Source organism: Sorghum bicolor, chromosome 7, assembly GCF_000003195.3.
Source record: "Sorghum bicolor cultivar BTx623 chromosome 7, Sorghum_bicolor_NCBIv3, whole genome shotgun sequence".
Classification (NCBI taxonomy): domain Eukaryota; kingdom Viridiplantae; phylum Streptophyta; class Magnoliopsida; order Poales; family Poaceae; genus Sorghum; species Sorghum bicolor.
In genome coordinates, this window is record NC_012876.2 from 44,903,937 (window position 1) to 44,930,970 (window position 27,034).

Genomic DNA, 27,034 nt, shown 5'->3' on the forward strand with positions numbered 1-27,034 from the left:
ATACACTTGTGACAGGAGAAGTCCACATATCACAATGAACTAAATCAAAATTTTTAAGAGCTCTAGATAGGGAATTGTTAAAGGGTAAGCGGAATGGCGGCCTAGTTGACACGCATGGCATAGGGGTGCGTCGTTGAACTTGCTGCAAATGATCGAAGAAGACTGAACAAGGCTTTGAAGAGCAGCCTTGCCGGGATGAGCGAGGCGACGATGCCAAGTAGTCGAGGAGGGAGTGGCCACCAGAGCGCAGGGGCTGGAGGAAGACGAGGGCAGCTATAAGGTGTACAGAGGCCCCGAGCTGTCACATCGAAGGAGGGTGTTCTTGGAATCGAGATCCTTCATAGAAACACCAAGAGGGTCAAATTCAACTAAAACAGAATTGTCAGTGGTGAATTTACGAACAGAAAGAAGATTTTTAATAATATCAAGAGCAACAAGGACATTGTTGAAGCGAAAGGGTTCAGGAAGAATGGAGTAACCGGTGCCGACCACGGGAAGGGTGGCTCCGTTGCCAAAAACAATGGAAGAGGGAAAGGAAGAGAATGGTGAGGCGGAGACCATACCAGGGTTGGAGGCAATGTGAGAAAAAGCACCAGAGTCGATGACCCAGTCGGAGGTGCCTGGTGGCGGAGTGAGGGCGACGGTGCTGAAGGCGTTGGCGAGGGACTCATAGGTCCAGGACGTCGGCGACCAGGAGTAAGGGGATGCCTGCTGGGGCGCCTAGTAGTATGCCGAAGGGGGAGGGAAATTCCCTGGTGGAGCACCGGCCATCGGTGCTTGCTTTGGTGATGGTGGCGCAGCAACACGAGGCGGTGGACCGCGAGGGCCTCCTGGGTTGGACCCAGGCCACATGTGGATGGACCCGGTCCAAGGGTTGAAGATGGAGGGCCACTGCTGACCGTCGGCGGACTGTTGCCCACTTGGATGGCCACCTTTGGGGCCGCCTTGGGAGCCACCTTGGCCACGGCGACCGCGGCGGCGGCGTCCGCGACCATTGTCGTTGCCCCCGAGCTGCCCACCAGTAGCCTGATGAGGGCATGGAACAGCAGGGGCAGACGGTGCGGAGGAGGCGTGCGGCTTGGCGGATGAAGAGGCAACGAGGGCCGAGGGCGGAGCGGACGGTGTCGCCATGTTGAGCTCGGCGAGGCGCAGATCGGCATGGACGTCGGTGAAGGAGGGAAAAGGCCGCTGTCGAGTGACCAGCTGCAACATGAACTGAAAGCGTTCATTAAGGCCGCGGAGGACGTTGAGCACCAGAGTGCAGTCCTACACGGGCTCGCCGAGGTCGGCAAGAGAGTCTGTCATGGTCTTCATTTTCCGGCAGAAATCATCAACGGAGAGGGTTCCCTAGCAGGTGGTGCGGAACTCGGCGTCGAGGAGCATGGCGCAGGATTCGCGGTTGTTGAAGAAGTGCTGCTTGTGGCCAAGCCACGCTGCTCGAGTGCTGATGCCATCGCGCTCGTGAACAACGTCGAGAAGGTCGGGGGAGATGGTGTTGAAGATCCACGAGACAACGACGCAGTCCATGTGGGACCAGGCCGCGTCGTGGAGACGGGTGGCGTCGTTGAGGACGTGGTCCTTCAGAGCGAACCATCCGAGGACAAGGAGGATGTAGCCGCGCCATTTGGAGTAATTGGAGGCCTGCAGGTCAAGGACGATGGGGATCAAGTTCTTGATATTCTGCAGGGCGGCGGCCTGGCTGTGCAGGTTAACAATGGTCGCGGCCTCAGAGGAGATGGAGCGCGTGTCGTCGTCGGCGACCGAGTCGTCGTCGCGGAAGGTCTCAGCGCGAAGTCGCTCCCGAAGGGCAGATGTCTGCCGCTCCAGGGCGTCGCCCTGCGCGCGCTCCAGGGAAAGCGGAAGCAGGGGATCGGGTGGGAAACGGGACAGGACCTATAGTTAGTCCTTTGATACCATGATAGATTGATTAGCCAACAGGTTTGAATACTTAATGATGGATTACAAAGGGTTTACATATATATAGGGAGCACAGGAGGGTGGCCCAAGGGTCCAGCTAAGTGTGAAAGGGCCTGTCCAGCCTAGCGGACGGCACAGTAAGCTAAGAGATTACATAAAGGAGTAATTAATTCTAACAGTTACTACCAATGGTAGTAGTTTTTTTGTCAAGAAAAAATCATAGTAGTGAACCGAAAAGGTGGACTTAGCTGATATTATTATCACCATTTGGCATGAAAAATCATAGTACCAATGACAACATAAGAAGGGCAGGCCTGGTGTAGTGGTGAGAGCTGTCTCACTGAGTCATCAGGTCATGGGTTCGAAGCAGCCTCTCTGCATATTTTGCGGGGGGGAAGGCTTACATCGTGTTTTCCCTTCCCCAGACCCCACTCATGTGGGAGCCTCCAGCACTGGGTATGCCCTTCAATGACAACATAAGTTATTAGTAGAGAACTTCATGCACTCACCATTTGTTTTGGTCAACTTGTTCGCTGAAGTGTTCACACAGATCTTCTGTAATAGGGAATCTATCTCCTGAAAAACAACTTCGGCTAGGCAGTTTCCATCAATCTATATTCTTGCACAATATAGCAACAAAGGATTACTTTCAATCTATACTTTGGGTTGCTCTGGTAATGACTAGGAATACACAAGAACCTGATTAAGCAAATCAGAGTACGTAGGAAGAATAGCTTCAGAATTTCTCTTGTACGTATCAAGGCGTGATTTAACCTGCAAAATACAGAAGAAACTTACAGTTCAGGAAAGACATGCCACCATTAAGGTAGTATTACTACATAAAAAAAAGAGGCCTTTGAACCATGTAAGTAGTACACTAAGCCAATTGGCATGTCTCAGCCCCGTCGCAAAAATGTTGATGTTACAAGGAACACTGTCTTATAGAGTTCAAAATTATCATTCACAATTTGGCATGTCTCAGCCCCGTCGTGTTCGATGAAGGGCGAGGCTGGGCATGGGACAAGGCGGTGGACGATGGCTCGACTTCGACTCTCGGAGACTTTGTAGTCGACTACGTCCAATTCGGTGGAGCCGGGGGAGCTAGCAGCTCATCCTCACCGAGCTGGTCCACCTCGGCACCCGGCTCACCATCAGCTCTAGTGAGTTCTCCATCGTCTACACCACCAGCGAGTCTGTTGCAGTATGAGTAATCTAGGCCCATGAGGCCCATGTATGGAACTATATGGTTACCCTGTCTAGGGTTAGCCCAGTGAGTGTAAATCATTTTCTATCATGGTATCAACAGATTAGGTTCCTTCCTCCCACCCAGCTGGCCCAGTCGCCGCCGTCGGCCGGCCAGCCGCTGCCGCCGCCGCTGCAGGCCATGGCCAGTCATCTCGAGCGCCTCCCCTCCCTCCCCACCTCCTCCTGGGCGCACGTGCCCCGTTCCCCTCCTCCTGCAGCAGTCGCGGGCTTTCCCAGCACCGCCGCCGCCACTGCTCCTCTTCTCATGGCGGCGGGCGTGGGGGGCCCTCCTCTAGCTGGCGTCGGCGCGGGCGCGCTCCCTCTTCCTCGCGCGGGTTCGTCTCCTCTGCCCCTCGCGGGCGCACATCCTCTGGTCTCCGTCGCGGTCGCAGACCAACTCAAGGCGCTCGCCGACCGTTTCCACCGCGTCGCGGATGGCCCAGGCATGGGCCCAGGTGCGCGCGTAGCCCCTGGCCCTGCCCCAGGCGCGGGCGTAGCTCTCCCCGGTGTGGGTGCACCTCCTCTGTCCGCGGAAGGCCCTGGTGCGGCCCCTGCAGCGCCGCCCCTGGCGTGGGTGTGTCCCTAGCGCGGCATCTTGGCGCGGGCGCTGCAGAGGCTGCTACTACCGCTACTGCCATAGCAGCAGGTCTGGATATGTCGTTGCCCTCCATTGCGGTCACGGCTGCCCCGCCACGCATGCATGCTGCCGGCGCTGACATCTCGAACTTCCCCGACCCGCCTTCATCAGGATCCTCGTCGTCCCCGGCTGCCTTTGCTGCTGCTCCTCCGCCAAACAGGGGTGGGGGGCCATGACGGCCGCCATCGCCGCGGCGGGCGACGTGGTGGCGGTCTTGGCGGTGAGCCTTGCCCGACTATGCTCCCTGGTGCTCCTCTGTGGGCTCAGGCTCCACCTCCCGGCGCCTCACCTGGGCCCGTCGGTTGGGACCTGTCGTCCTAGGCATTTTTCTAGGCTCCCAGTGGTGCACCTCGCCCGCCGGTGGCTATGCTTGCTTGTGCTCCTCCAGGGTCTCTCTCCGCCTCACCATGGGCTCCTCCTCCTGACGTCCCACCCGGGCCTGTCGGTTGGCACCCGGCGTCCTTGGCCACCTCTTTCAGCACCATGGCTCCACCCCTTCTTGTCGGGCCTGCCTAGATCACCGACTCAGGCACTACTTACCACACTACTCCCGACCCGAGTATACTCTCATCCGTTCGCCCTCCCTCTTCAGCTCATCCTTCCTCCATCATGGTCGCTAATGGCTTGTGTCTTCCTGTCACGTCCGTGGGTGCCGCTGGCGCTCATGGCTCTTTTCGTCTTCCCGACGTTCTTGTTGCACCTTCTATGGTTCACAACCTTCTTTCTATTCGCAAGTTTACTGCTGACAACTCCTGCTCTGTTGAGTTTGACTCTTCTGGTCTTACTGTGAAGGATTTGGCCTCTCGGCGTCCCCACTTTTGGTGCAACAGCAAGGGGCCTCTTTACACCCTCTGCGTCTTCTTCCTCGCCTCTTGCTTTGTCAGCTGCTTTCGCCACCATCCCTTCCTCCACTGTTTGGCACCGCCGTCTCGGCCATCCTGGTTGTGATGCTTTGACGCAGCTAAGTCGTAGTTCCGACATTCGATGCCCTCGCGCTCACGAGGAGCACTTGTGTCATGCGTGCCAGCTAGGCCGTCATGTTCATCTTCTTTTTCCTTCTTCTTCTTCCCATGCTACTCGTGTGTTTGATCTTATCCACTGCGACCTGTGGACTTCTCCTGTCCTCAACAATTCTGGCTAAAAATACTCTTGTGGTGGTCGATGATCTTTCGCATTATTCTTGGACCTTTCCCTTACGTGCCAAGACTGATGCTTTTCCCACGATCCTCCACTTCTTCGCTTGGGTGTCCACAAAGTTCGGCCTCACCATCAAGGCCGTCCAGTGCGACAATGGTCGAGAGTTCGACAACTCTGCCTCCCGTGCTTTCTTTCTCTCTCACGGTGTCCAGCTGCGCATGTCTTGCCCGTACACCTCCTCTCAGAACGGCAAGGCTGAGCGCATGATTCGCACCACCACCGAGACCATGCGCACCCTCCTTCAGGCGTCGCTCCCTGCGCGCTTCTGGCCCGAGAGCCTCCACACCTCCACCTACCTCCTTAACCGCCTGGCTTCCGCTGCCTACCCAGCTCCCACGCTTCACCATGCTCTGTTCGGCACCCCTCCTCGGTACGACCACCTTCGTGTCTTCGGGTGTGCGTGCTACCCTAACACCACAGCCACTGCTCCCCACAAGCTGGCACCCCGTTCGACTCACCGCGTCTAATTCGGCGGCGACGGCGGCGGCCACCTCGGCCCCCCCAACCCCCGCTCGGCCCGGGGGGAGGAGGGCCAAGAGGAGAAGCCCGGGCGACGACGAGGGTGGTGGCGAGGGTGGAGACAACAGTGCCATGGAGGGGCGCGCTGGTTCCCGCAGTGCTAGGAGAACCGGGAACCGCGTCCGGAGCAGGGGCCACTCCCATGGGCGGAGCAGGCACGGCAACGGTCACAGCAGCGACCGCAGCGCCATCAACGCCGGATACGGTGCCAGTTTCGGTGCCCGCACCCATGGCCATGGCAGTGACGGCAGCGGGTGGCCCCTGCAAACCGAGCTGACGGCCGGGTGGCGCGGCGACATGCTGCTGGCCGCGCGGGCGAGCCCCAGGCGTAGCTCCCTGCGGAAGTTGTATTTGTTTTCCAAGTTTACATCCCTTACAGTGAAAGCTAGACTCAATAGATGTAGGACCTAAACACCCTTGATTTATTAATGAAGACAAACGTGATCCACAGAGATGACCAAGACGATGATGCCATTTAGCGAAGGAAGATGCAGATGACAATGCAGCAGATGACACAGAAGCTGGAGACCCAACAGAGGAAGGAAGGTGCAAGGTGTCCAAAACGTAGAGGCTAGAAGCACCTTTACGGCGATGGCCAGTCCCAATCACTTGTCCGCTGCGACGGTCCTGAATAAAACAAGATGAGTCATCAAAACCAACAAAACAATTTTGGTCGGTAACCTGACCAACCGAAAGGAGATTCATAGACAACTGTGACACATAAGAAACATTGGGTACAGCAAAATGAGTATTGCAAAGTGACCCTTTGTGAGTGATAGGACAAGATGTACCATCAGCTGTCTGAACACAAGCACCATCTGTGACGGGTTTGCAAGAAACCAAGCTAGAAGAATCAGATGTCACATGAAAAGATGCACCTGAATCAAGCACCCAAGACGACGAAGGAGCTGTAGTAGATGATGTAGCAGCAACAGAAACTGATCCAACAGATCCTGATCCTCCTGAACCTCGAGGAGTGGAAGAGGTACCACGACCACGAGCAGCACGGCGGGCACGAAATTCAGCCAATTTCTCTGGATACTTAGCAAAACAAGCATCTGAACTATGAGTGTTCTTGCCACAATGCTGACAGGGTTCTCTGGTGGTACTGGTCTTCCTATGAGAAGTGGCCAAGACACTGTGAGGCTGAGACACAGAGGAGGACAGGGACTGTAGACGTGTCTCTTCAGCAAGTAATTCTGACAATGCTTGTGCCATAGTCAGAGTAGAAGAAGTATGAAGCAGCCTTGTACGGATAGAATCGAACTCTGCCCTAAGTCCCATGACAAATCTGTAAGTGAGAAACTGCTCAATAAAAGAAAGTGCTGTACAAGTCTGACCAGCTGTACATTGAGGTACCATGGAGATCAAAGAACCCATCAACCGATCAAAGGCAGAATAATAGTCATCGTTAGACATGTCCCTCTGTTCAATGACATGAAGTTGCTGCATAAGAGTGTGCTGAAGAGCACCACTGTCCTGAACATAGCGTCCCTTCAAATAAGACCACATGGGTTTAGTCTGTCTAAACTTACGCAGACTCATGATCATGGTGGGTTTAACGCTGTTAACCATAGCAGCCATGACTTTACCATCACTGATTTCCCAGCTTTTGACTGCAGCAGCATTACTACCATCAGACTTGAGAGTTGGTGGATCATCAGTTAAGTGAGAATGAAGACCAACACCTCTCAATGCAGTTTCAACACAAAAGGACCATTCCAAATAATTCGGACCATCAAGAGTAATATTGATGACAATTGCATTAATCTTCTCAGACTGAGACATTGTTGATGTTAAAAAGAAGAGTTACCACCAGCACAGAGGATTGATGAAGATTTGCAGTCCCGGAGCACCACAAGTATCCTCTGTTTCCTCTGTTTCCTGACAGAGGAGAATGACCAGCAGCAGAAGCAGGAACAGAGGACCGGCGGCTGGGAACAGAGGACCGGCGGCTGGGAGTTGTCGATCCGCTGGACTCCCGCGGAGGAAGAAGTGGCGCGTGATGTTCCGCGCGTGAAGACCCGCAGGCGCGCGTGTAGACCGATCGACGCGTGACGAACCGCCCGCGGGTGAAGTAGCGGATGGGAACGGCGCGGCGCGCGGTCGGTCGACGGGCCACCCGCGGATGCGGAACGAGGACGATCCACTGGAATCCCGACGCGCGGATCACAGGCGGACGGCGGACGGAGAAGGGCGCGGTGATGGGCCGCACGGAGGGACGGCGCGGCGACGGGCCACGCGAAGATGAAGTGGCGACGGGCCACGGGATGAATGGGCGGCAACGGCCGCAACGAAGAACAGCGGACGAATCCCAAGTAAAAAAAATGGATCGTGGGTGATTTAGAGGAGGCTAAACCTAACCCTAATCCATGGCTCTGGTACCATGTTACTAACCTTGGGATGTGAGAGCATAACTATTCCAGAGGTAGAGCTCTGATTATATAGAGGCTAGAGAGCCTATATTTAGAGTACTGGAGCTCCAGGAGACTAGCTCCAGGAGACTGGGCCATAAAGGCCTAATATAGAAGTCTTCATATCTTTAACAGCCTGGCCTACAGGGCGTGCCGCGAGGCCTGTTTGGCGTGTGTAGAGACACACCTCACGCCCAATATGGGGGAGGTCTATGTGATTAGGCAGGACTATGTGTCTAATAGCGTGCCATGTCCCAGGATAGGCCGGGCATCCCATATAGCCATCTATAAGTAGCACCATATGTTTGATCGAGGACTGTTCCTACCATTTTGTAAGCCTAATAAAAATTATTTGGTTTATACTTATGTGTCTGCTAGACAGGCGGTGCTTAGAAGGATGCTAGACAGGCGGTGCTGACTTTTTTGTCTGCTAGCTCCATAAACTAGAAAATTTTACTTAGGATCTTTGATCTTATGATGACAGGAAACAAAACAAAACGTTACTAAGTGGACATCAACAAAACCTTCTCAAATGTGTCGTCAGAACGTGTAATAAGTCGGACAGAAATCTCCTCATTCTCCGGGGGGAAGTTTGTTAAATGGTAAATCTTGCCAGTCACAGGATCCAGCCGTCTTCCAACACATCTATCAATTAGAACGTCATCAGGAACCTGAATTCAACAAAATAAAATATTGAAATTAATAGAGATATGTATAAGTCAATTCATGTATATTGTATTTTGGATATATATATATATATGAGATCCACCCCTCCCAATGGAGTGAGATGTTATCCCAAAATTCTACATGGTATCGGAGACCAGGCCACTTCCTGGTCTTCTCCTCTGCCCTAACTCCTATGTGTCGTCGCTCCAGGCCGCACGTACATCGGGATTCTTCATGCGTCACCGCATCCCTTACGCACGCGCGCGCGCATCAGCACATCCTTTCCCCTCGCTCACACGCCTACTCGCGTAACTCCTTCCGCGCCTGCACGCCAATGTTTTCTGCGTCTATCTCGGCGACAGTCTGGTTTCCTGGTCCTCCAAGCGCCAGACCACAGTGTCCCGCTCCAACGCCGAGCCTGAGTATCGGATTGTAGCTCATGTTGTGGCTGAGTGCTGCTGGCTTCGACAGTTACTCCAGGAGCTCCACATCCAGCTGCCCTCTGCCACCATTGTCTTCTGCGACAATGTCAGCACCGTCTACATGACGACCAACCCCGTCCACCACAAGCGAACGAAGCACATCGAGATCGACATTCACTTCGTCTGTGAAATGGTGGCCCTTGGTGAGATTCGGATTCTCCATGTGCCCACCTCTCACCAGTTCGCCGACATCATGACTAAAGGGCTTCCGACAGCACTCTTTCGAGAATTTCGATCCAGCCTTTGCGTCCTGGAGCCTCCCGCTGCGACTGTGGGCGGGTGTTAGGCAATAGAATATGTCGTTTGTAGATATCCTAGCTGCTATAGACAGCAAATGTAAATCAGGGATTAGTTACTATAGATAGCAGATCAGCAGATGTAAATCAAGGATTAGTTACTATAGGTAGCAGATGTAAATCAAGAGAATTATCCTTGCCTTGTACAGCAAGGCCAGCCGCCCCTATATAACAGAAGGCGCCCCCTCCCATTGAGGTGTGGCTAATTGCCCCCTAATCTAATTCTCTACAGCGAGCAGCAGCAAAGGATGGCAGCACGTCCTTGTTGACAATGTCGTCGGCAGTGCTAGAGTAGCGCGGGTTGAGACCACGCAGAAGGTTCAGCACGAGCTGGGAGTCGAGGATGGTGTGGCCGACGTCGCGGAGGGAATCAGCGGTCTGCTTCATGCATTGACAGAACTGGTCGATGGAGAGGTCGCCCTGGGTCATCGATTGGAACTGTTCCGCAAGGAAGACAGCACGCAGCACCTTGTTGGCCTGGAACATATCCGCAATTGCGACCCATAGGTCACGAGCCGTCTGCTCGGGAGCCATGGCGAGGTCGAGGACGTCGTTAGCGACGGAGCCGTAGATCCATCCACGAACAGCGCAGTCCATAGCAACCCACGATGCATCAGTGGGAGCAGGCGCCAGGGAGTCGTCGACATGGCTGCTGAGGTAGAACTTGCCGCAGAGAGAGGTGAAGGCAGCAGCCCACTTGTTGTAGTTGGGGTGAGCCAACTCCAACATGACGGGAACATGGTGCTTCACGTTGACGGCGGCGTACGGGGGCGCAATGATGGGGGCGCCTTCACCAGATCCGAGAGTGTTGGAGACGTCGGCACCCTGGGTGCCGGAGGTGGCAGCAGAGGTTGCAGAAGAGGTAGACATGGTGGGAGGTGGAGCGGCGGCTTGAGGGAGGCGGCGACTAGTGGATTAGCGGCACCCTAGGGCACGGCGGCTGTGGAGGCGGCCAGAGGGTTAGGGCAGCGGAAGGGTAGGGATCGGGAGGTTATAGACCCGGTAGCTTGATACCATGTAGAATTATGGTAAACATCTCATACCCCTTGGGTTGGGTGGCTTTGGTTATATAGTCAATAATGACTTGAGTTACAAGCAAGCAATATACAGTTAACCTCCTAGATATACATATATCTAACAGGTGCTACCACAGCTCCTCCGTCACATACCAACATTGAGCAACCATGCCCTACTTCGGTGGTTATTGAGGAGCTGCAGGACAACCCTGCGATCCTCCTTCGCGGCCCTCTAGTGGCTGCTGCCCCTGCTTGGTTAGTGGTGGCTGCACCACCACCAGCAGCAACTGCCCATCCTCCACCACCCCGGGACTTTCGTCTGACGTATAGTAATCGTCCACGGGCACCTCCGGTGCCCCCAGCGGTCCAGCCACCTCCTGAGCAGGCTGCTGCAACGCCGGCACCTACACCAGAAGCAGCCCCTGTACCAGCACCCAGGATGGTCACCCGGTCGCAGACCGGCACTCTTTGTCAAGTTTAGCGCCACGACTTCTCCAACCACTCCGTCATCTCGCCGGTACCTGCTAATTACCGGAGTGCCTTGGCCGACTCTAAGTGGAGGGCTGCTATGGCTGACGAGTACAAGGCGCTCGTTGATAATGGGACCTGGCGCCTCGTCCCTCATCCTCCCGACACCAACATTGTGACGCGCAAGTGGATTTTTAAACACAAATTCCACTCGGATGGTTCCCTTGCCCGCCACAAGGCATGTTGGGTGGTTCGCAGCTTCTCTCAGTGCCACGGCATCGACTATGACGAAACATTCAGCTCCGTCGTCAAGCCTGCCACCATATGCGCCGTCCTGTCAAGCCTGCCACCATATACGTCGTCCTCAGCCTTGTTGCTACGCGTTCCTAGCCGATCCACCAACTTGACGTGAAGAATGCTTTCCTTCACGATCATCTACAGACTGTGTACTGCTAGCAGCCTCCAGGCTTCGTCGACCCTGCTCGCCCTTATGATGTTTCTCTTCTGCAGCATTCTCTATATGGCTTGAAACAGGCTCCTCAGGCTTGGTACCAGCGGTTCGCCACCCATCTCCACCTACTTGGCTTCGTCGCATATGTCTCCGACATGTCTCTCTTTATGCTCAAAGAGAGGGATGCTACTGCCTACCTGCTGTTGTATGTCGACAACATCATCCTTACGGTGTCCTCGTTCGACCTGCTACAGCGCATCATGGCATGTCTCCACTCCGTGTTTGCCATTCCTCGGCATCTCCGTCACGCGTTCGCCAGAGGGTCTGTTCGTCTCCCAGCGCTAGTGTGTTGTGGATCTTCTTCAACGGGTGGGCATGGCCGAGTGTCACTCCACCATAACCCTAGTTGGCGCTTGTGCCAAGCTCTCTGCCACCAACAGAGCTCTAGTCGTGGATCCTTCTCAGTATAAGTCTTGCTGGCGCTCTACAAAACCGGACACTCACCCATCCCAAGCTTGCCTACACGGTCCAGCAAGTGTGCCTCTTCATGCACGATCCTCGGAAGCCTCATCTCGCGTTGATCAAGCGCATCCCGCTACGTGAAGGGCACTTTGTCCACCGGCCTCCACCTCAGCTTTGGGCCAGTTGACTCTCTCATTGCATACGCTAGTGCGGACTAGGGAGGCTGTCCGAACTCCAGGAGTTCCACGTCTGATTACTGCATTTTCCTCAGTGACAACCTGGTCTATTGGTCCTAAAAGCGCCAGACAATCTCCCGCTCCACTGCTGAGGTTGTATACCATGAAGTTGCCCATGCCGTCCACTGCTGAGGCTGTATACCATGCAGTTGCCCATGCCGTAGCTGAGTGTTGTTGGCTATGCCAGCTTCTCTAGGAGCTTCACACGCCCAATGCCTTTACGACCGCCGTGTATTGTGACAATGTTATCGCCGTCTATATGACCGCTAATCCTGTCCACCATCGTCACACGAAGCACATCAAGATCGACATTCACTTCGTCCGCGACCAAGTTGCTTTGGGACAAGTTCAGGTGCTCCATGAGTTCGCAGACATCATGACCAAGCGCTTATTTAGGTCCAGTCTTTTCGTCTGAATCCTCCCCATGCAACTGCGGGCAGGCGTTACACATGTATAGCCTGTTTCTATATACGTTGTATTTGGACATGTTGTAACCCTAGCCTATTGGACTATATATATGAAAGGTCACCCCCCTAAGAGGGTGTGAGGTGTTTCCTATCTCTCTACATTTATCTCTCTACATAGCCTTCTACCAACTAATGTACTAGAGGTGGCCTATTGCCTTATTAGTGCTACAGCAACAGAGAGCTGACCAAGTGTCTGCTCCTGATGCAGAATCAGAGAGAGAGATCAGCAGCATATGTCTTACAGTTATCCAAGTACAAAAATAATTGAGGAAAAAAAATATGGCCTGATAAAGAACTGAATATATATAAGATTCCACTTTAACTTTTAAGTTATTGACTTGTTTTCGCAGCTAATGTATAAATTCACTGCACAAAATCATGGACTATTAAAAATTCGTAAAATCTTATTTGGAAAGAAAAATCTGAATCGACGACATATTAAGCTCATACTAGAAAGGTTTTTAAAGAAAAGGTTCAAGCATCCTTCATTTTGTGGACACTTTGATCTGTATGAATTGCACACACAAAATGTAATATTCAAAAAGGATTACAGCCATTCCGAAAAGCAAAAAGCATGGCTAACATCTTGGCAGTGCGATCAAACACACCGGCATACCACCATCAAAACTAAATATTAGAAGCACATGTAAGTTTATATAATACTCATCATAAATAGTTAGTTTTTGACTTACTTCTAGCACAATGAAAATATCAGGTCTTATTTTCAGATTTTCAAGGCTTTGTGCTTGACCAAAGCTCCTTGGGTAACCATCAAGAAGCCACCCTCTTTCTTGTACATCTGGTTGTGACAGTCGTGATACCACCATCTACTTGAAATAGCAGGAAGTTAGATAGTTCCAAGAAATCTAACAGCTAAAAAGAGCATATGTGTGACAAATAAACCACATACATCAGTCACAACTTGATCCGGAACAAGCTTTCCATTGTCCATGTATTCTTTTGCTTTCTTGCCAATTTTTGTGCCAGAAGATACTTCAGCTCGCAGAAGATCACCAGTTGATACGTGAACTAAACCATACTAAATCAAAGGAAAAACAAAAGAAATTGACATTAGAAGACTCTCAAACAACATAAATTTTGCTACAGCCACTCTTCTCCTGAATAGTCATTTACCCTGTTGAACGCCTGCTTAGCCCATTTAAACAGCCACAAACCATTTAGCCTGAATAAATGGCTAAACAATAGGTGACCGAATATTTAGGTTCCAGCATTTAGGTGAACACACGATCGAGCCCAAAACTAGAGTCTAAAAATGGGGCGATGTATAAAGGGACAGTACAGCGCTGGTGTCTAATAGGTGGGTCTTATGCAGTGCCGTGTAATCTTGAGGTGACTTAACAGACAATGTGTACAATTGTTATCTTTTAAGTTGTCTCATAGCAACTCATAATTCTTTAACTGTGAATAGACCAAAAGAATTTTGTGAGTTGCATGGCAACAACAACAGTGATGCAAAGGTTGTCTCATAGTCATAAATTTTAGTTTATGAGACAATTATTTAGCGAAACAATGACCTCTTTCTCTCATCTCCTCTCTTTCCTCCACATCAACAAAACCTACATGACACTGCATGAGATCAGATATAAGACCACTAAATGTCAATTTTTTTTGTCTGGCTGGTTGCTCACAACCGATGTTGGACAGCGGATCGCCTTGCACGCCGTGGGCTCACTCATCCTGAGCGTTGCCCATTATGTGATCAGGCTGCAGAGACTATTGATCATCTCTTAGTCCTTTGTGTCTTTGCAAGAGAGTTCTGGTTTCAGCTTTTTTCTCAGATTGGACTCCGAGCCTACTCCCCACAGCCCACAGATATATCTTTCCATAACTGGTGGGAAAGAGTGAGCAATGCTGCTGGTGAGATATTAAGGAAAGGAATTAATTCTCTCATAATCTTGGGAGCATGGACCTTATGGACACACCGGAACAAATGTGTTTTTGATGGTGCGGCTCCAAGTGTTGCTGGTGCACTTGCTGTAGCTGAAGATGAAGAAAGAACTAAATTTGGCAATAATCCTTGGGGCCTGGACATTGTGGAATCACCTAAACCGGTGTGTATTTGATGGGTAACGCGTAGCCTCTCCGGGGCCTTGATCGCTGCAGGGGAGGAGCGTCAGCTATGGTGCCTCGCAGCTGTTCGGGGGCTGTCCTTCCTGACTGCCCCACTCCCTAATGGTTAGCATGTATGGTTACGTCGCCTTGAAAGCTAGTTTTCACAGGCGCGAAGGTAATCAATCAAACAATGGGGTATGTTGTGTGAGTTGTAAAGGGTTCTTCACCCTTCTTTCTTCTTAATGTAATAAAGCACAGCTCTCCTACATTTTTCGAGAAAAAAAGGGCCCTGATTGAGTGGTGTGAGTTGTAAAGGGTTCTTAACCTTTCTTTCTTCTTAATATAATGAAGTGCAACTCTCCTACGTTTCTCAAGAAAATAAAAGGGCCCCTAATTTGAGGGGTCCTGCTGGAGATGCTCTAACCCCAACTTGAAAATTTGCTCTCATGAAGAGTCAAACTCAGACCTAAGAAGTGGTACTTAAGCCAGCTAGCCAACTTAGCTAGAGGTCATTTTGCAACCTTTTACTCATGAATGAAAAAAGCCTGACATTATTATGCCAATTAGAGAAGACTAGAAACATTTTTATGTTAAATGATCATATGGATATTTTCAGAGGGTTGATTTTGATAATCCCAACTATTCCTTACTGTATTATGCACTAATGCGTAGATTCAGATTCAGATATCTGCATATATATTTGATAAAAGAAAAGATATCTGCTATTGGCACAACATAACTAATTCGCAATTTAGCATTAACACGTTCACATGGTCAAGTATGGTTCACATAAAATCTAGATTCTGAGAAAATTGGATCCAACATAAACAGAAGGAGCATTCCGATCAAATGACACTGAAGAAAATGTGGGCACAAAGCGAAAGGAAAACAATAATTGGTTCCACATTTCACCTTCTCGACAATCATGCGGCATTGGGTTCCTTTTCCCGACGCGGGCGCTCCCGACATCATCACCTTGAGCGGAGGCTTACCCCGCGCTGGCGGTGACGACTCCTCCGCGGCCTGGCACCTTAATCCGAGACCCTAATAAATTACACACGCATAGACAAAAGCGATTCTACCAATCGGTCAGATAAAAGCGGATCAAATGCGACGCACAACCAGACATCGGGGATCAAAGAAACACCAAACTGAAGCGTAGTTACGAACTCTGGGCTTGGGTTTGAGGACGGTGGAGATAGCCGGTGAGGAGGAAGCCGAAAGAGGCGGGTACCAGGAAGGCGACGGTGAGAGGCAGAGGGTCGAGAAGCCGGGGCCACGGTGGGTACCGGGCGCGGTGAGAGGAGGCGAGGCCATGGCCGGGGAGGAGACCGCCATGTGCGCGGTAAGGGAGTGAAGGAGCGATGGACCTCGCGTGCGTTGTGTGGAGGGAAAAACAGAGGATGCCTTCGAGCACGAGGATTTGGGGGATCAGGGTCCCGTCTCGTGTGGTCGTAGCGGCACGTGGTACCGACCAGACAAGTTGGCCTTGTTCATTTTCCTTTGTTTATCATAAATATTATCTAATCATACACTATCTATGATTAAAAGATTCACCATGCTATTTACACCTAAACTGTATAATTAATTTTTATTTTTATCTATGATAAAGAATGATTTAGGGAATTCTCCTTAATTTGTGATGAGTCAGTGTACATATATATATATATAAGCATAGTGGATAGGCCCACTTGCCATATTACACTAACACTCCCCCACAGTCTGAACTGGGAGCACCACGAACATTAAGACTGGGCTAAACTCTATGAAGACAGACGTCGGCAAACCTTTTGTGACGATGTCGGCGTACTGGGACGTAGTGGGAACGTGCAGAACGCGAACTTCACCGAGGGCGACTCGCTCCTTAACGAAGTGTAGATCAATCTCAATATGCTTGGTTCGCTGACGCTGAACCGGGTTGGTGGAGAGATAAACGGCACTGACATTATCACAATAAACCACTGTAGCACGACGAAGTGGACAGCGAAGCTCTAGCAATAGCTGTCGTATCCAGCAAGCTTCGGCAACTCCATTCGCAACTGCTCAATATTCCGCCTCTGCACTGGATCGAGACACTGTCGGCTGATGCTTGGACGACCAAGAGATGAGACTGTCGCCAAGAAACACCGCATAACCCGAGGTGGATTTTCGTGTGTCGGGACAACCCGCCCAATCTGCATCGGTGTAGACAGTGAGATCATCTGGGGAGGTCCGGTGAAGATGTAGCCCAAGATCCAAAGTGCCCTGAAGATACCGAAGAATACGCTTCAGAGCGCTCATATGGGGTTCCCGAGGGTCATGCATATACAAGCAGACCTGCTGAACTGCATAAGCGATGTCGGGCCTGGTGAAAGTGAGGTACTGCAGAGCCCCAGCAAGACTGCGATACTGGCTGGGATCAGAGACTGAAACACCATTAGCAGGAAGCTTTGAGTGTGTGTCCACAGGAGTGTTGCTTGCTTTGCAGTTACTCATGCCAGCTCGCTCCAGTATCTCTAGCATATACTGGCGCTGAGAGAGAAAAAGACTGTCACCTCGGCGCTGGACGCTGACACCCAGAAAATGATGAAGAGGCCCTGTCTGTCATAGAAAATTCCTGACGAAGTGCTGCAATAATCCGGTGGAGAAAACTTGGAGAGGATGCAGTAAGCACAATATCATCAACATAAAGGAGGAGAAAAGCCATATCAACACCTCTGCAGTAGATGAACAGTGATGTGTCGGACTTGGCCTCAGCAAACCCAAGAGAGGTGATATGAGAGGCAAAGCGAGCCAGGTGCGAGGAGCGTGCTTCAATCCATATAGTGATTTGTTCAGGCGGCAGACATAATTGGGCTTAGTCTAGTCAACGAACCCAGTAGGCTGAACGCAGTATACTGTCTCGTTCAGCGTTCTATGGAGGAAAGCATTCTTCACATCGAGCTGGTGAATAGACCAGGAGCGAGACAGAGCCAAAGTGAGAACCATCCTGATGGTGGCTGGCTTGACAACTGGACTAAATGTTTCATCATAATCAACTCCCGGACGCTGTGTAAAGCCGCGAAGAACCCAACGGGCTTTATAGCGATCAAGAGTGCCATCTGCCTTGAACTTATGACGAAAAACCCACTTTCCAGTGACAAGATTGACGCCGGGCGGGCGAGGTACAAGGGTCCAGGTGTCGTTGGCGAGTAAGGCATCGAACTCGTCCTGCATGGCGTGACGCCAGGACGGGTCCGAGAGAGAGGTGCGGACGGAGGTCGGCACTGGAGACATGGCCGCAACCGTCGTGGTGAGGATGAGACGGTCCACGGGCTACCGAAACCCGTCCTTGCCACGAGTGCGCATGTTGTGCGCATTGGTGACGGGAGCAGTCACCTCTGGAGCTGTGGCGGTGGTGCGGCCAGTGGTCCGTCCAGCGCCGCTGGCAGCAGCCTGGGACGTGATGTCCACAGGGGCAGCGGCACCAGCCGGAGCGGGGAGAGGGCCGTCGTGACCAGAGGCGGGACTGCCCTGGTCGCCCTGGCTGCAAAGGAAAAGTCCAGATGTAATGAGTGCAGTCATCAAGAATAACTAAATAATATTTATAGCCCGATACACTAACAATTGGAGATGTCCAAAGATCACAATGAATTAAATCAAAAGGATGAGCAGTACGTGAATTTGACACACTAAACGGTAGGCACACGTGGCGACCGAGCTGACAAGCATGACACATGTGATCAACTGACTGCTTATTACATGAAATTGCATTGGAACTAATGAGTTTGGATAAAGCCACGTGACCAAGATGACCAAGGCGGCGGTGCCAAAGCGAAGTGGGCGACGCAGTGGCGGCGAGGGCAGTGGTGGTGCTGGATGCTGCGAGAAGGAACAGGTAGAGGTCACCCGTGCTATTGCACCTTGCGATCACGCTCCGTGTCTGAAGGTCCTTCACAGAAAGGCCAAAAGGGTCAAATTCGATGGTACAATTATTATCAGTAGTGAAACGAAGTACGGAGATTAAATTCTTAATAATGTTTGGTGAAACTAAAACATTAGAAAGAACAAGAGGATGGCGTGCTGTAGAGAAAGAGTGTGACCCAATAAATGTAACGGGAAGCGAAGCTCCGTTACCCACAATGATAGATGAAGGACTGGATGATGACAATGGAGAGTGAAGATGGGAGAGTATACCAGCGTTGTTGACCATATGAGCACCGGCACCGGAATCAGCATACCATTCGACCGATGGGGGAGGCGTCAACGTCATGGTGTTGAAGTCGTGGACGAGTGCTGACGGATCCTAGGACGCTCCCTGCATGGACGTTCCCTGCATGGGCATCCACTGGTGCTGCTGCTGCTGGGGCAGCAAGGGTCCTCTGTAGCCGAACCCAGGAGGAGGGGCGATGGAGTACGACGGCTGCTGTGGCATGTACTGCTGCTGGGCGAGGAACGCGGGTGGCACCGTACAGAACGGTTGAAAGGTCCCAATATGGCTAGAGGGGGTGAATAGCCTATTTAAAAAATCTACAAAAACACTAGAGCAAGAGGTTAGTAAATAACAAAGCGAAGCTTTTTGTTCTAGCTCTAAAAGGGGTGTTTGCAAGCCACCTATCCAACAATTCTAGTTGATATGATCACTAGGCACACAAGAGCTATGTCTCTACTTACACTAGAGAGCTACCTAAAGTTTCTATACAAGTATGTAAGCTACTCTAGTTTGCAAGAAAGTAATAGAGATGGTTTGAACTTTATACCACCGCGTAGAGGGGATGAACCAATCAATAATATGACGTCTAATCAAGGTTTTAAATAGCGGGCTAAGGTGTTTACCGGTTTATGTCTAAAACAGCTAATAGCTAAATCGGGCTATAGCGGGATATAGCGGCTAAATTGTACATAAACACAAATAGCGGTACGCTGCCTCAAAAGACTATAGCGGGCTATAGCGGCATCAATAGCGGGAGATTTAAAACTATGAGTCCAATCCTTGGGAGAAATCCAAAGTACAATCACAATGGAGACACAAGATTTTCTCCTGAGGTTCACGTGCTTGCCGGCACGCTACGTCCCCGTTGTGTCGACCAACACTTGGTGGTTCGGTGGCTAAGAGGTGTAGCACGAACCTCGTCCTCACTAGGACACCACACGAACCTACCCACAAGTGAGGTAACTCAATGACACGAGCAATCCACTAGAGTTACCTTTCGGCTCTCTATTGACGGTCCTTAAGTATCAAATTTAATTATCAAATAAACAAAGAAAAGGATCCAAATGCAACCAACATCCAGACTTAGGGTTTTATCTGACAGAATTCCACGAGTTTTGGTGTTTGTCTATTTCTGCAGGGGGTTATCAGGAAATACGGAAGAAAGGCCCACACGTCAAGATTACATAGAGATATTAAAGTACCGCGCAATTATCTTACATCTAGAAGACTCCAGAAGCCACGGGAACGAAGTGGAGGCAGAACGGGGCCTGGCCCTGGGCGCCCGCCCCCCTTCGGAGTCCAATCACGACTCTCTTCGCAGATTATGCTCCACCGACCTAAAGGATCAAGGATAACCATTCAATCAATGTCGGTTTGATCCGACGGCCCATATTCACTTGGAAGGACTATAAAACCAGACCCCCTGGCCCCTGGAGGAGAGCACCTCTCAACCCTAATTCATTATTCATCAGGGAGAAGAAGCCTCTGATCAAGCCTAGAGCCACCACATCAATTAGATCTCTAGATTAGCATAGCTACATAGGATTAGAACTAAAAGGAGTCAATCTTCGATTGGTTTCCGGATCTGTCAAGAGGATTCTTGGTAATTCTCTATTGTTCTTCAATTGTTCATCTTTGTTCTTCGATATTATGAATATGACTTTGTTCTACTTCAATATATTGATTATGACTTTACTCTACTTCTTTATATTCGCAATTATATTGTTCTTAGTTTATCATAGTTATATACTTGGCTTAGTTAGATTGGAATTATATACATGTTTAGGATCGTATACGTTTATCCATCAGATCCATGGGTAAATGATAGATATTGTGTAGGCGTGGTGCTTATACCGTATTTATCTGCGATTGTACCCTATATGCCAGATCGCGGGGTAGTTCGTGGTAGTGACAGCTCCATTGATTCTTATATAGTCCCTCTCTCGTGTATTGGGCTGGCAGAGCAACATTATTATAGGGTAGTGATTGTGATGTTTCTCATATTCCTTGATAATATCACTATGCATGGGCGTAGTCCTGTCTCACAATGATTGCTAAGTATAATTGCACTAACTATGATATGCTAGACTGTATAGTTAAGAATAACTTAGGAAATATTCTTGTACTTCATCCTAATTCCATGCTAATGACTTGCTAGAATATCTAATTGAGGTGCTTATCATATTTATATGTGGCTAAGTTACGCTGATCAGATTAATTATCTTTGTCACTATTCATTACTTTATATATCTTTTATGTGACACTTATCCCTGTATGAAAGACTTAGATAAATGTTCTCAATTATACATGCAATGATAGATACTCAATCTTATATTCTATTCTATAATCAACATTGATGATTACTAATCCCTTTCTAGTGATAAAAATATAAATAACGATACCTGGAATACTTCCCGGTTAAAATGCTACATCGGTATTAATCTGCGCGCTTGCTGTCATCTACGCTAGTGCTGCCAAGATCACTTTCTACATCAAAGGGAGGAAGGAGACGTTTTCCTTCAAGAACAAGAGTACACAAATCCCAGAGCAATCCCGACGTGAACCAAGGAAGAGGACCAACAGGAGGAATAGGAACAAGCAAGTGTGGACCGAGTCAGCTAAGATGGTTACTTAGTTTAAGGAGGTCAAGATCATCGACTTAAGTCACCGTTTCTGACCAAGAAGGATGACCCAGGAATGCCAAGCATCTATTGGTCCATAAATGGATACAACTTCTACAAGACGACTTGCGACACCGGATCGGGCGTCAACATAATGGCAGCAGTCACCTATCGGCTCTTGTTCGGAACCATGCCCTTAAAACCAACATACATTCAGCTCCAGATGGCAGATCAGACATTTCGAGAGGTTAAAGGTATAGTAACTGATGTCCCTATCAAAATAGACGATCATTTTGTCTACACAGACTTTCAGGTCATTGACATGGGAGAAGACGAATATGATCCACCCATCATCTTTGGAAGACCGTTCCTCAGCACCGTTAAAGCAATCATCTACATTGGAACTAGAGAAGTCCATATGCACTTCCCCTCAGAGAAGGTACGCCGCTATTTTATTGATCCTAATTATATCGTTGAAGACTCTAAGCAGGTCAGGACAAGAAGAAAACGTCGCAACCACAACCATAAGAGGCAAATCATAAAGGACGGATGGGCAGACTACGAAGGAGAAGTTATAAGGTCTGAAGGCATACAGCTTGAACAGAACTATCCTGAGGAGACCGTAGCACCAAGTCAGGTGTGGAGAGAGAAGATAACTATACACGAAGAAGAGGCGCCGTTGGAAGCACCGACTGCGCCACCCAATGAATCCCAGAACAATTAGAAAATGGAGAGTCCTGTTCGGAGGACTTAAAAACACCGAACGGCTTGCCAAGAGATAAACTTGGTAGTTATCTTTTCCCTTCCAAATATTTAAAATAGTTTACTTAGTTAATTATGTTCATACCATCCTAAAAAGAAAATAAAAATGTTAAAAAATAGTAAGCCCCATGTGAGTATACGAGTGGCATAAAACCCATAAGTACATTCACCGTGGTGGCATAAAAATAAAATAAATATTTTTCTGCTCTATAAAATTAAAATATAAAAATAGAGAGTAATATTTATTGAGGAGTCTCAACATGATAAAGGCTAGATATTTATGCTAACACTTAATCAGTTCCACAAAGCTTTGTTGTCTATTTGAGCTCCACAGAGTTCAAGGATCAAGAAGACTATCAGACGGAGGACATTCTAATCGCTGTCTGGGTGTTGCCGACTTTCAAATACACATCTGTCACCTGCTAGCTACATGAGAAAAATTACGTCAAAATTCAGCTTGGGGGAGAGCACCCCTTTTTATCTCGCTAAGTATTTCTATCTATCTTTATACTTATACTATATTAAAATATAAATATACATAAACATGAAAAACCAAATAAAGATTTTGTGCTTATATATATATATCTTTTGCTTAGTGTGTTTAATAAATAAATAAATAAAGTGGCTATGCTAAAGTGAATATTAATAATAAAACTCTAGCATGGATATGATGAATAGTTGCTCTGCCTAATTTTCAAATTTGGGTTTTCTCTCAAGTTTAGACATAACTGTTATAATTTTAAAGCTTGCTCTAAATCTAAACTTGTGGGAAGAAAACTTGATCTGAAGTCTAAGTTATTAACGGATATGATATGGGAAGGTTGAGCTGTTGTTTATCTGTTCCTAGAGATGCTAGAATTCTGGAGAATTTTATCTTTAAAAATCTTTAAAATAACACATGATGAGTTTCTGTATGATGAGAGTTTAAATTCCTACCACAACCATATATACATCCTTGCTAGACTTTAAGCCACATATTTACTTTTTACTGCTTATGAGCATTGATTGTGGTCAAGCTGTGTAGACCCTTAGGAGCTTGTCATGTGGTTAAAACAAGATTCACTTGCACGTTCACTCACACATGTTGCTTCTACCTCGGATGTACGCAACCACATATATCCACTCATTTCCATCTCCAAAACCACCCAAAAATATTCTACTCCTAATCCGGGAGAGAATAGCCAAAATATTTATGTTCCCCTGTGAGATAAATGCTCAACTTATCTTGGTTACTACCACTTGCTATATTATTTCACGAGATGAGTGCTCTAAAAAAGAAGATATGAGGAAATAAAAAGGGGCAAGTGCCTGGAACCTCGAAAGAAAAAAAAAAGTGAGACGAGAGGTAAAAATCGACAAGTGTCCGACAGTAGAATTAGGGGTACAAAATACCCACCTGAGAAGAAAAAGAAAATATAGAGCATCTCATTCTCCCCAAAAGTTTCAAAAGAGCAAGGAAGGTATGTATCCCCTCAAAAGAGCAAAAGTAGAATTAGACTTTCACCATTGTTATCACCATCATCACCATACACCATTCATTCGCCACACATGCACATCTTGATTTGACTTATTGACTTATTTCTTTGGATCCATGGTTTGACTATACAATAAATGTCTTTTGAGTATGTATACTTTATCTCCCACCTATGAGCTCCAGATATTAAAGCCTTATTAGAGTAGGATGAGAGAGAAGGCATATACCATCACTACCTTGGTAAGGATCCAGAAATACCACAAAGGAGAGATCTAAGAGAGTTCATACAAGGAATCTCTGAGTTTTATTTGAAAATCTGCAAAAAACTCCAGAGCTATAGCTGATCAAGAATAAGAGACATGACACTTGATTAGACCGTTCTATCTTTTAACTACTCAAGACAGAAGTGACAGTTACAAGTCCCATGGTGAGAGGTAAAATGAATAAGTTTTAAGTCTTAACAGTTTACTCTAACTCAGAGATGAGATCTTATTTAAAAGCATGTGTACCGTCAATCTTTAAAGGCATTACAACAACTTCTGATCCATCGCTGATATTATCCTTGCTCAGGGACGAGCAAGAGGTAAGCTTGGGGGAGTTTGTTGACGTTCCTTAAGTATCAAATTTAATCATCAAATAAATAAAGAAAAGGATCCAAATGAAATCAACATCCAGACTTAGGGTTTTATCTGACAGAATTCCATGAGTTTTGGTGTTTGTCTATTTCTACAGGGGGTTATCAGGAAATACAAAAGAAATGCCCACACGTCGGGATTACATAGAGATATTAACGTACCGCGCAATTATCTTACATCTAGAAGACTCCAGAAGCCACGGGAAGGAAGCGAAGGCAGAACGGGGCCTGGCCCTGGGCGCCCGCCCTAGAGACCAGGGCGCCCGCCCCCCTTTGGAGTCCAATCAGGACTCTCTTCGCGGATTACGCTCCACCGACCTAAAGGATCAAGGATAACCGTTCAATCAATGTCGGTTTGATCCGATGGCCCATATTCACTTGGAAGGACTATAAAACCAGACCCCCTGGACCCTAGAGGAGAGCACCTCTCAACCCTAATTCATTATTCATAAGGGAGAAGAAGCCTCTGATCAAGCCTAGAGCCACCACATCAATTAGACATCTACATTAGCATAGCTACATAGTATTAGAACTAGAAGGAGTCAATCTTCGATTGGTTTCCGGATCTGTCAAGAGGATTCTTGGTAATTCTCTATTGTTCTTCAATTGTTCATCTTTGTTCTTCGATATTATGAATATGACTTTGTTCTACTTCAATATATTTCTTATGACTTTGCTCTACTTGTTTATATTCACAATTATATTGTTCTTAGTTTATCATAGTTATATACTTGGCTTAGTTAGATTGGAATTATATACATGTTTAGGATCGTATAGCGTTTATCCATCGGATCCATGGGTAAATGATAGATATTGTGTTGGCGTGGTACTTATACCGTATTTATCTACGATTGTACCCAATATGCCACATCGCGGGGTAGTTCGTGGTAGTGACAGCTCCATTGATTCTTATATAGTCCCCCTCTCGTGTATTGGGCTGGCAGAGCAACATTATTACAGGGCAGTGATTGCGATGTTTCTCATATTCCTTGATAATATCACTATGCATGGGTGTATTCCTGTCTCACAATGATTGCTAAGTATAATTGCACTAACTATGATATGCTAGACTGTATAGTTAAGAATAACTTAGGAAATATTCTTGTAGTTCGTCCTAATTCCATGCTAATGACTTGCTAGAATATCTAATTGAGGTGCTTATCATATTTATTATGTGGCTAAGTTATGCTGATCAGATTAATTATCTTTGTCACTATTTATTACTTTATATATCCTTTATGTGACACTTATCCCTGTATGAAAGACTTAGATAAATGTTCTCAATTATACATGCAATGATAGATACTCAATCTTATATTCTATTCTATAATCAACATTGATGATTACTAATCCCTTCCCAGTGGTAAAAATATAAATAACGATACCTGGAATACTTCCCGGTTAAAATGCTACATCCGTATTAATCTGTGCGCTTGCAGATCCCATTCATTATTTATTTAGATGAGCAATTGCATATTTCAATACCGCGTCTCTCATGTCATGCTGGGGATGACAACTTGGCTTAAGTGGTATGAGAGATAGGTTTGGCATTTTTGGCGCTGTTATCAGAATTAGAAAACTAAGTCTACTTTTGGTAATGATGTTAAGAATACCCAACAAGCATTTTTGGCGCCGTTGCCGGGGAAGGTTGATTACTAATCAGGAATGAATATAGGATTTTGAGTTATCATTCGCATCACTAATATGATTGAGCTTATCAATTCTGTCATACAGTTTTACCCCGATATTTTTCTATTTTATCTTATGCAGGGTAATGTATGAATAGAAGACATCTTCTAGGAAATTTTGTTGACAATCCTGAAGCATTATTCAGAAAAACAATAGCGAAGCTCAAGAAGAGATCATCAACACTTCAGCAAGAAGCTTCATCCAGTCAAGAAGATCTCCGGAGCTTGTCTTCAGAGTTCGAAGCCATGGCGAACAAATCGATCCGTGAGTTCTCAGCTCCCACTACGGACAACATCCGCACTGGACCTACTACAGAGATCGACGACAACTTTGAGCACAAGCGTGGACTTATCAACATGGTGCAATCCAATCAGTTCTATGGGAAGGCACATGAAGATGCTAGTGCTCATCTCCAACACTTCCTGGAGATTTGCAACACATTCACCATATCAGGAGTCCCCAGAGATGCTATACTACTTTGCCTCTTCCCATTCTCACTGTTAGGAAGAGCGAAGCAGTGGTGCTACGCTACAATGGAGAAGAATACTACGTGGGCACTCTGCTCCACGAACTTTCTGGCTAAGTTCTTTCCCATGGGCAAGACCAATGCTCTACGTGGGAAAATTACAAGTTTTCAGCAACAACATGATGAATCTGTTCCAGAAGCAAGGGAGCACTTCCAAGACTACATCCTAGAATATCCCCATCATGGAATGGAGAGTTGGCTACTAATGCAGACGTTTTATCATGGGCTCGGCAACAGTGCCCGAGAGACCATGGATGCTGCAGCCGGAGGAGCATTCCTATCACTTACCATATCACAAGCCACAACTCTTGTGGAGAAGATTGTTGACGGTTCTTAAGTATCAATTTTAATTATCAAATAAACAAGAGAAAGGACCGATATGCAACCAACACCTAGAATTAGGGTTTGATCTGACAGAATTCCACGAGTTTTGTTGTTTATCTATTTCTGCAAGGGGTTATTAGGAAATAAGGAAGAAAGGCCCACATGTCGGGATTACATAGAGATATCAACGCACCGCGCGATTTTACATCATCTAGAAGACTCCAGAAGCCACGAGACCGAAGCGGAGGCGAAACGGGGCCAGGCCCAGGGCGCCCGCCCTGGAGGCC

The 27,034-nt window shown here is 48.1% G+C and overlaps 1 protein-coding gene and 1 pseudogene across 19 annotated transcripts in view; both read right to left on the minus strand.

Moving 5' to 3' along the window:
• The window catches only part of LOC110436757 (probable adenylate kinase 5, chloroplastic), a 30,563-nt gene extending 14,597 nt beyond the window's left edge, over positions 1 to 15,966 (minus strand). For 8 of the 19 annotated variants that reach the window (XR_002454588.1, XR_002454594.1, XR_002454585.1 and 5 more), the window contains exons 1-7: positions 15,699 to 15,963; positions 15,459 to 15,590; positions 13,384 to 13,512; positions 13,166 to 13,300; positions 8,454 to 8,600; positions 2,617 to 2,691; positions 2,427 to 2,529 (exon numbers count right to left, since the gene is read on the minus strand). Coding sequence is in view for 8 of the 19 variants with exons in the window: in XM_021464220.1 (XP_021319895.1) it covers positions 2,427 to 2,529; positions 2,617 to 2,691; positions 8,454 to 8,600; positions 13,166 to 13,300; positions 13,384 to 13,512; positions 15,459 to 15,590; positions 15,699 to 15,884 (907 nt within the window). In the remaining 11 variants the exon portion in view is untranslated. Of the gene's footprint in view, positions 1 to 2,426; positions 2,530 to 2,616; positions 2,692 to 8,453; positions 8,601 to 13,165; positions 13,301 to 13,383; positions 13,513 to 15,458; positions 15,591 to 15,698 lie in introns of all 19 variants that reach the window. The other 11 variants (XR_002454590.1, XR_002454587.1, XM_021464217.1 and 8 more) reach the window with 7 other exon arrangements.
• LOC110437266 lies at positions 16,590 to 17,801 on the minus strand (annotated as a pseudogene).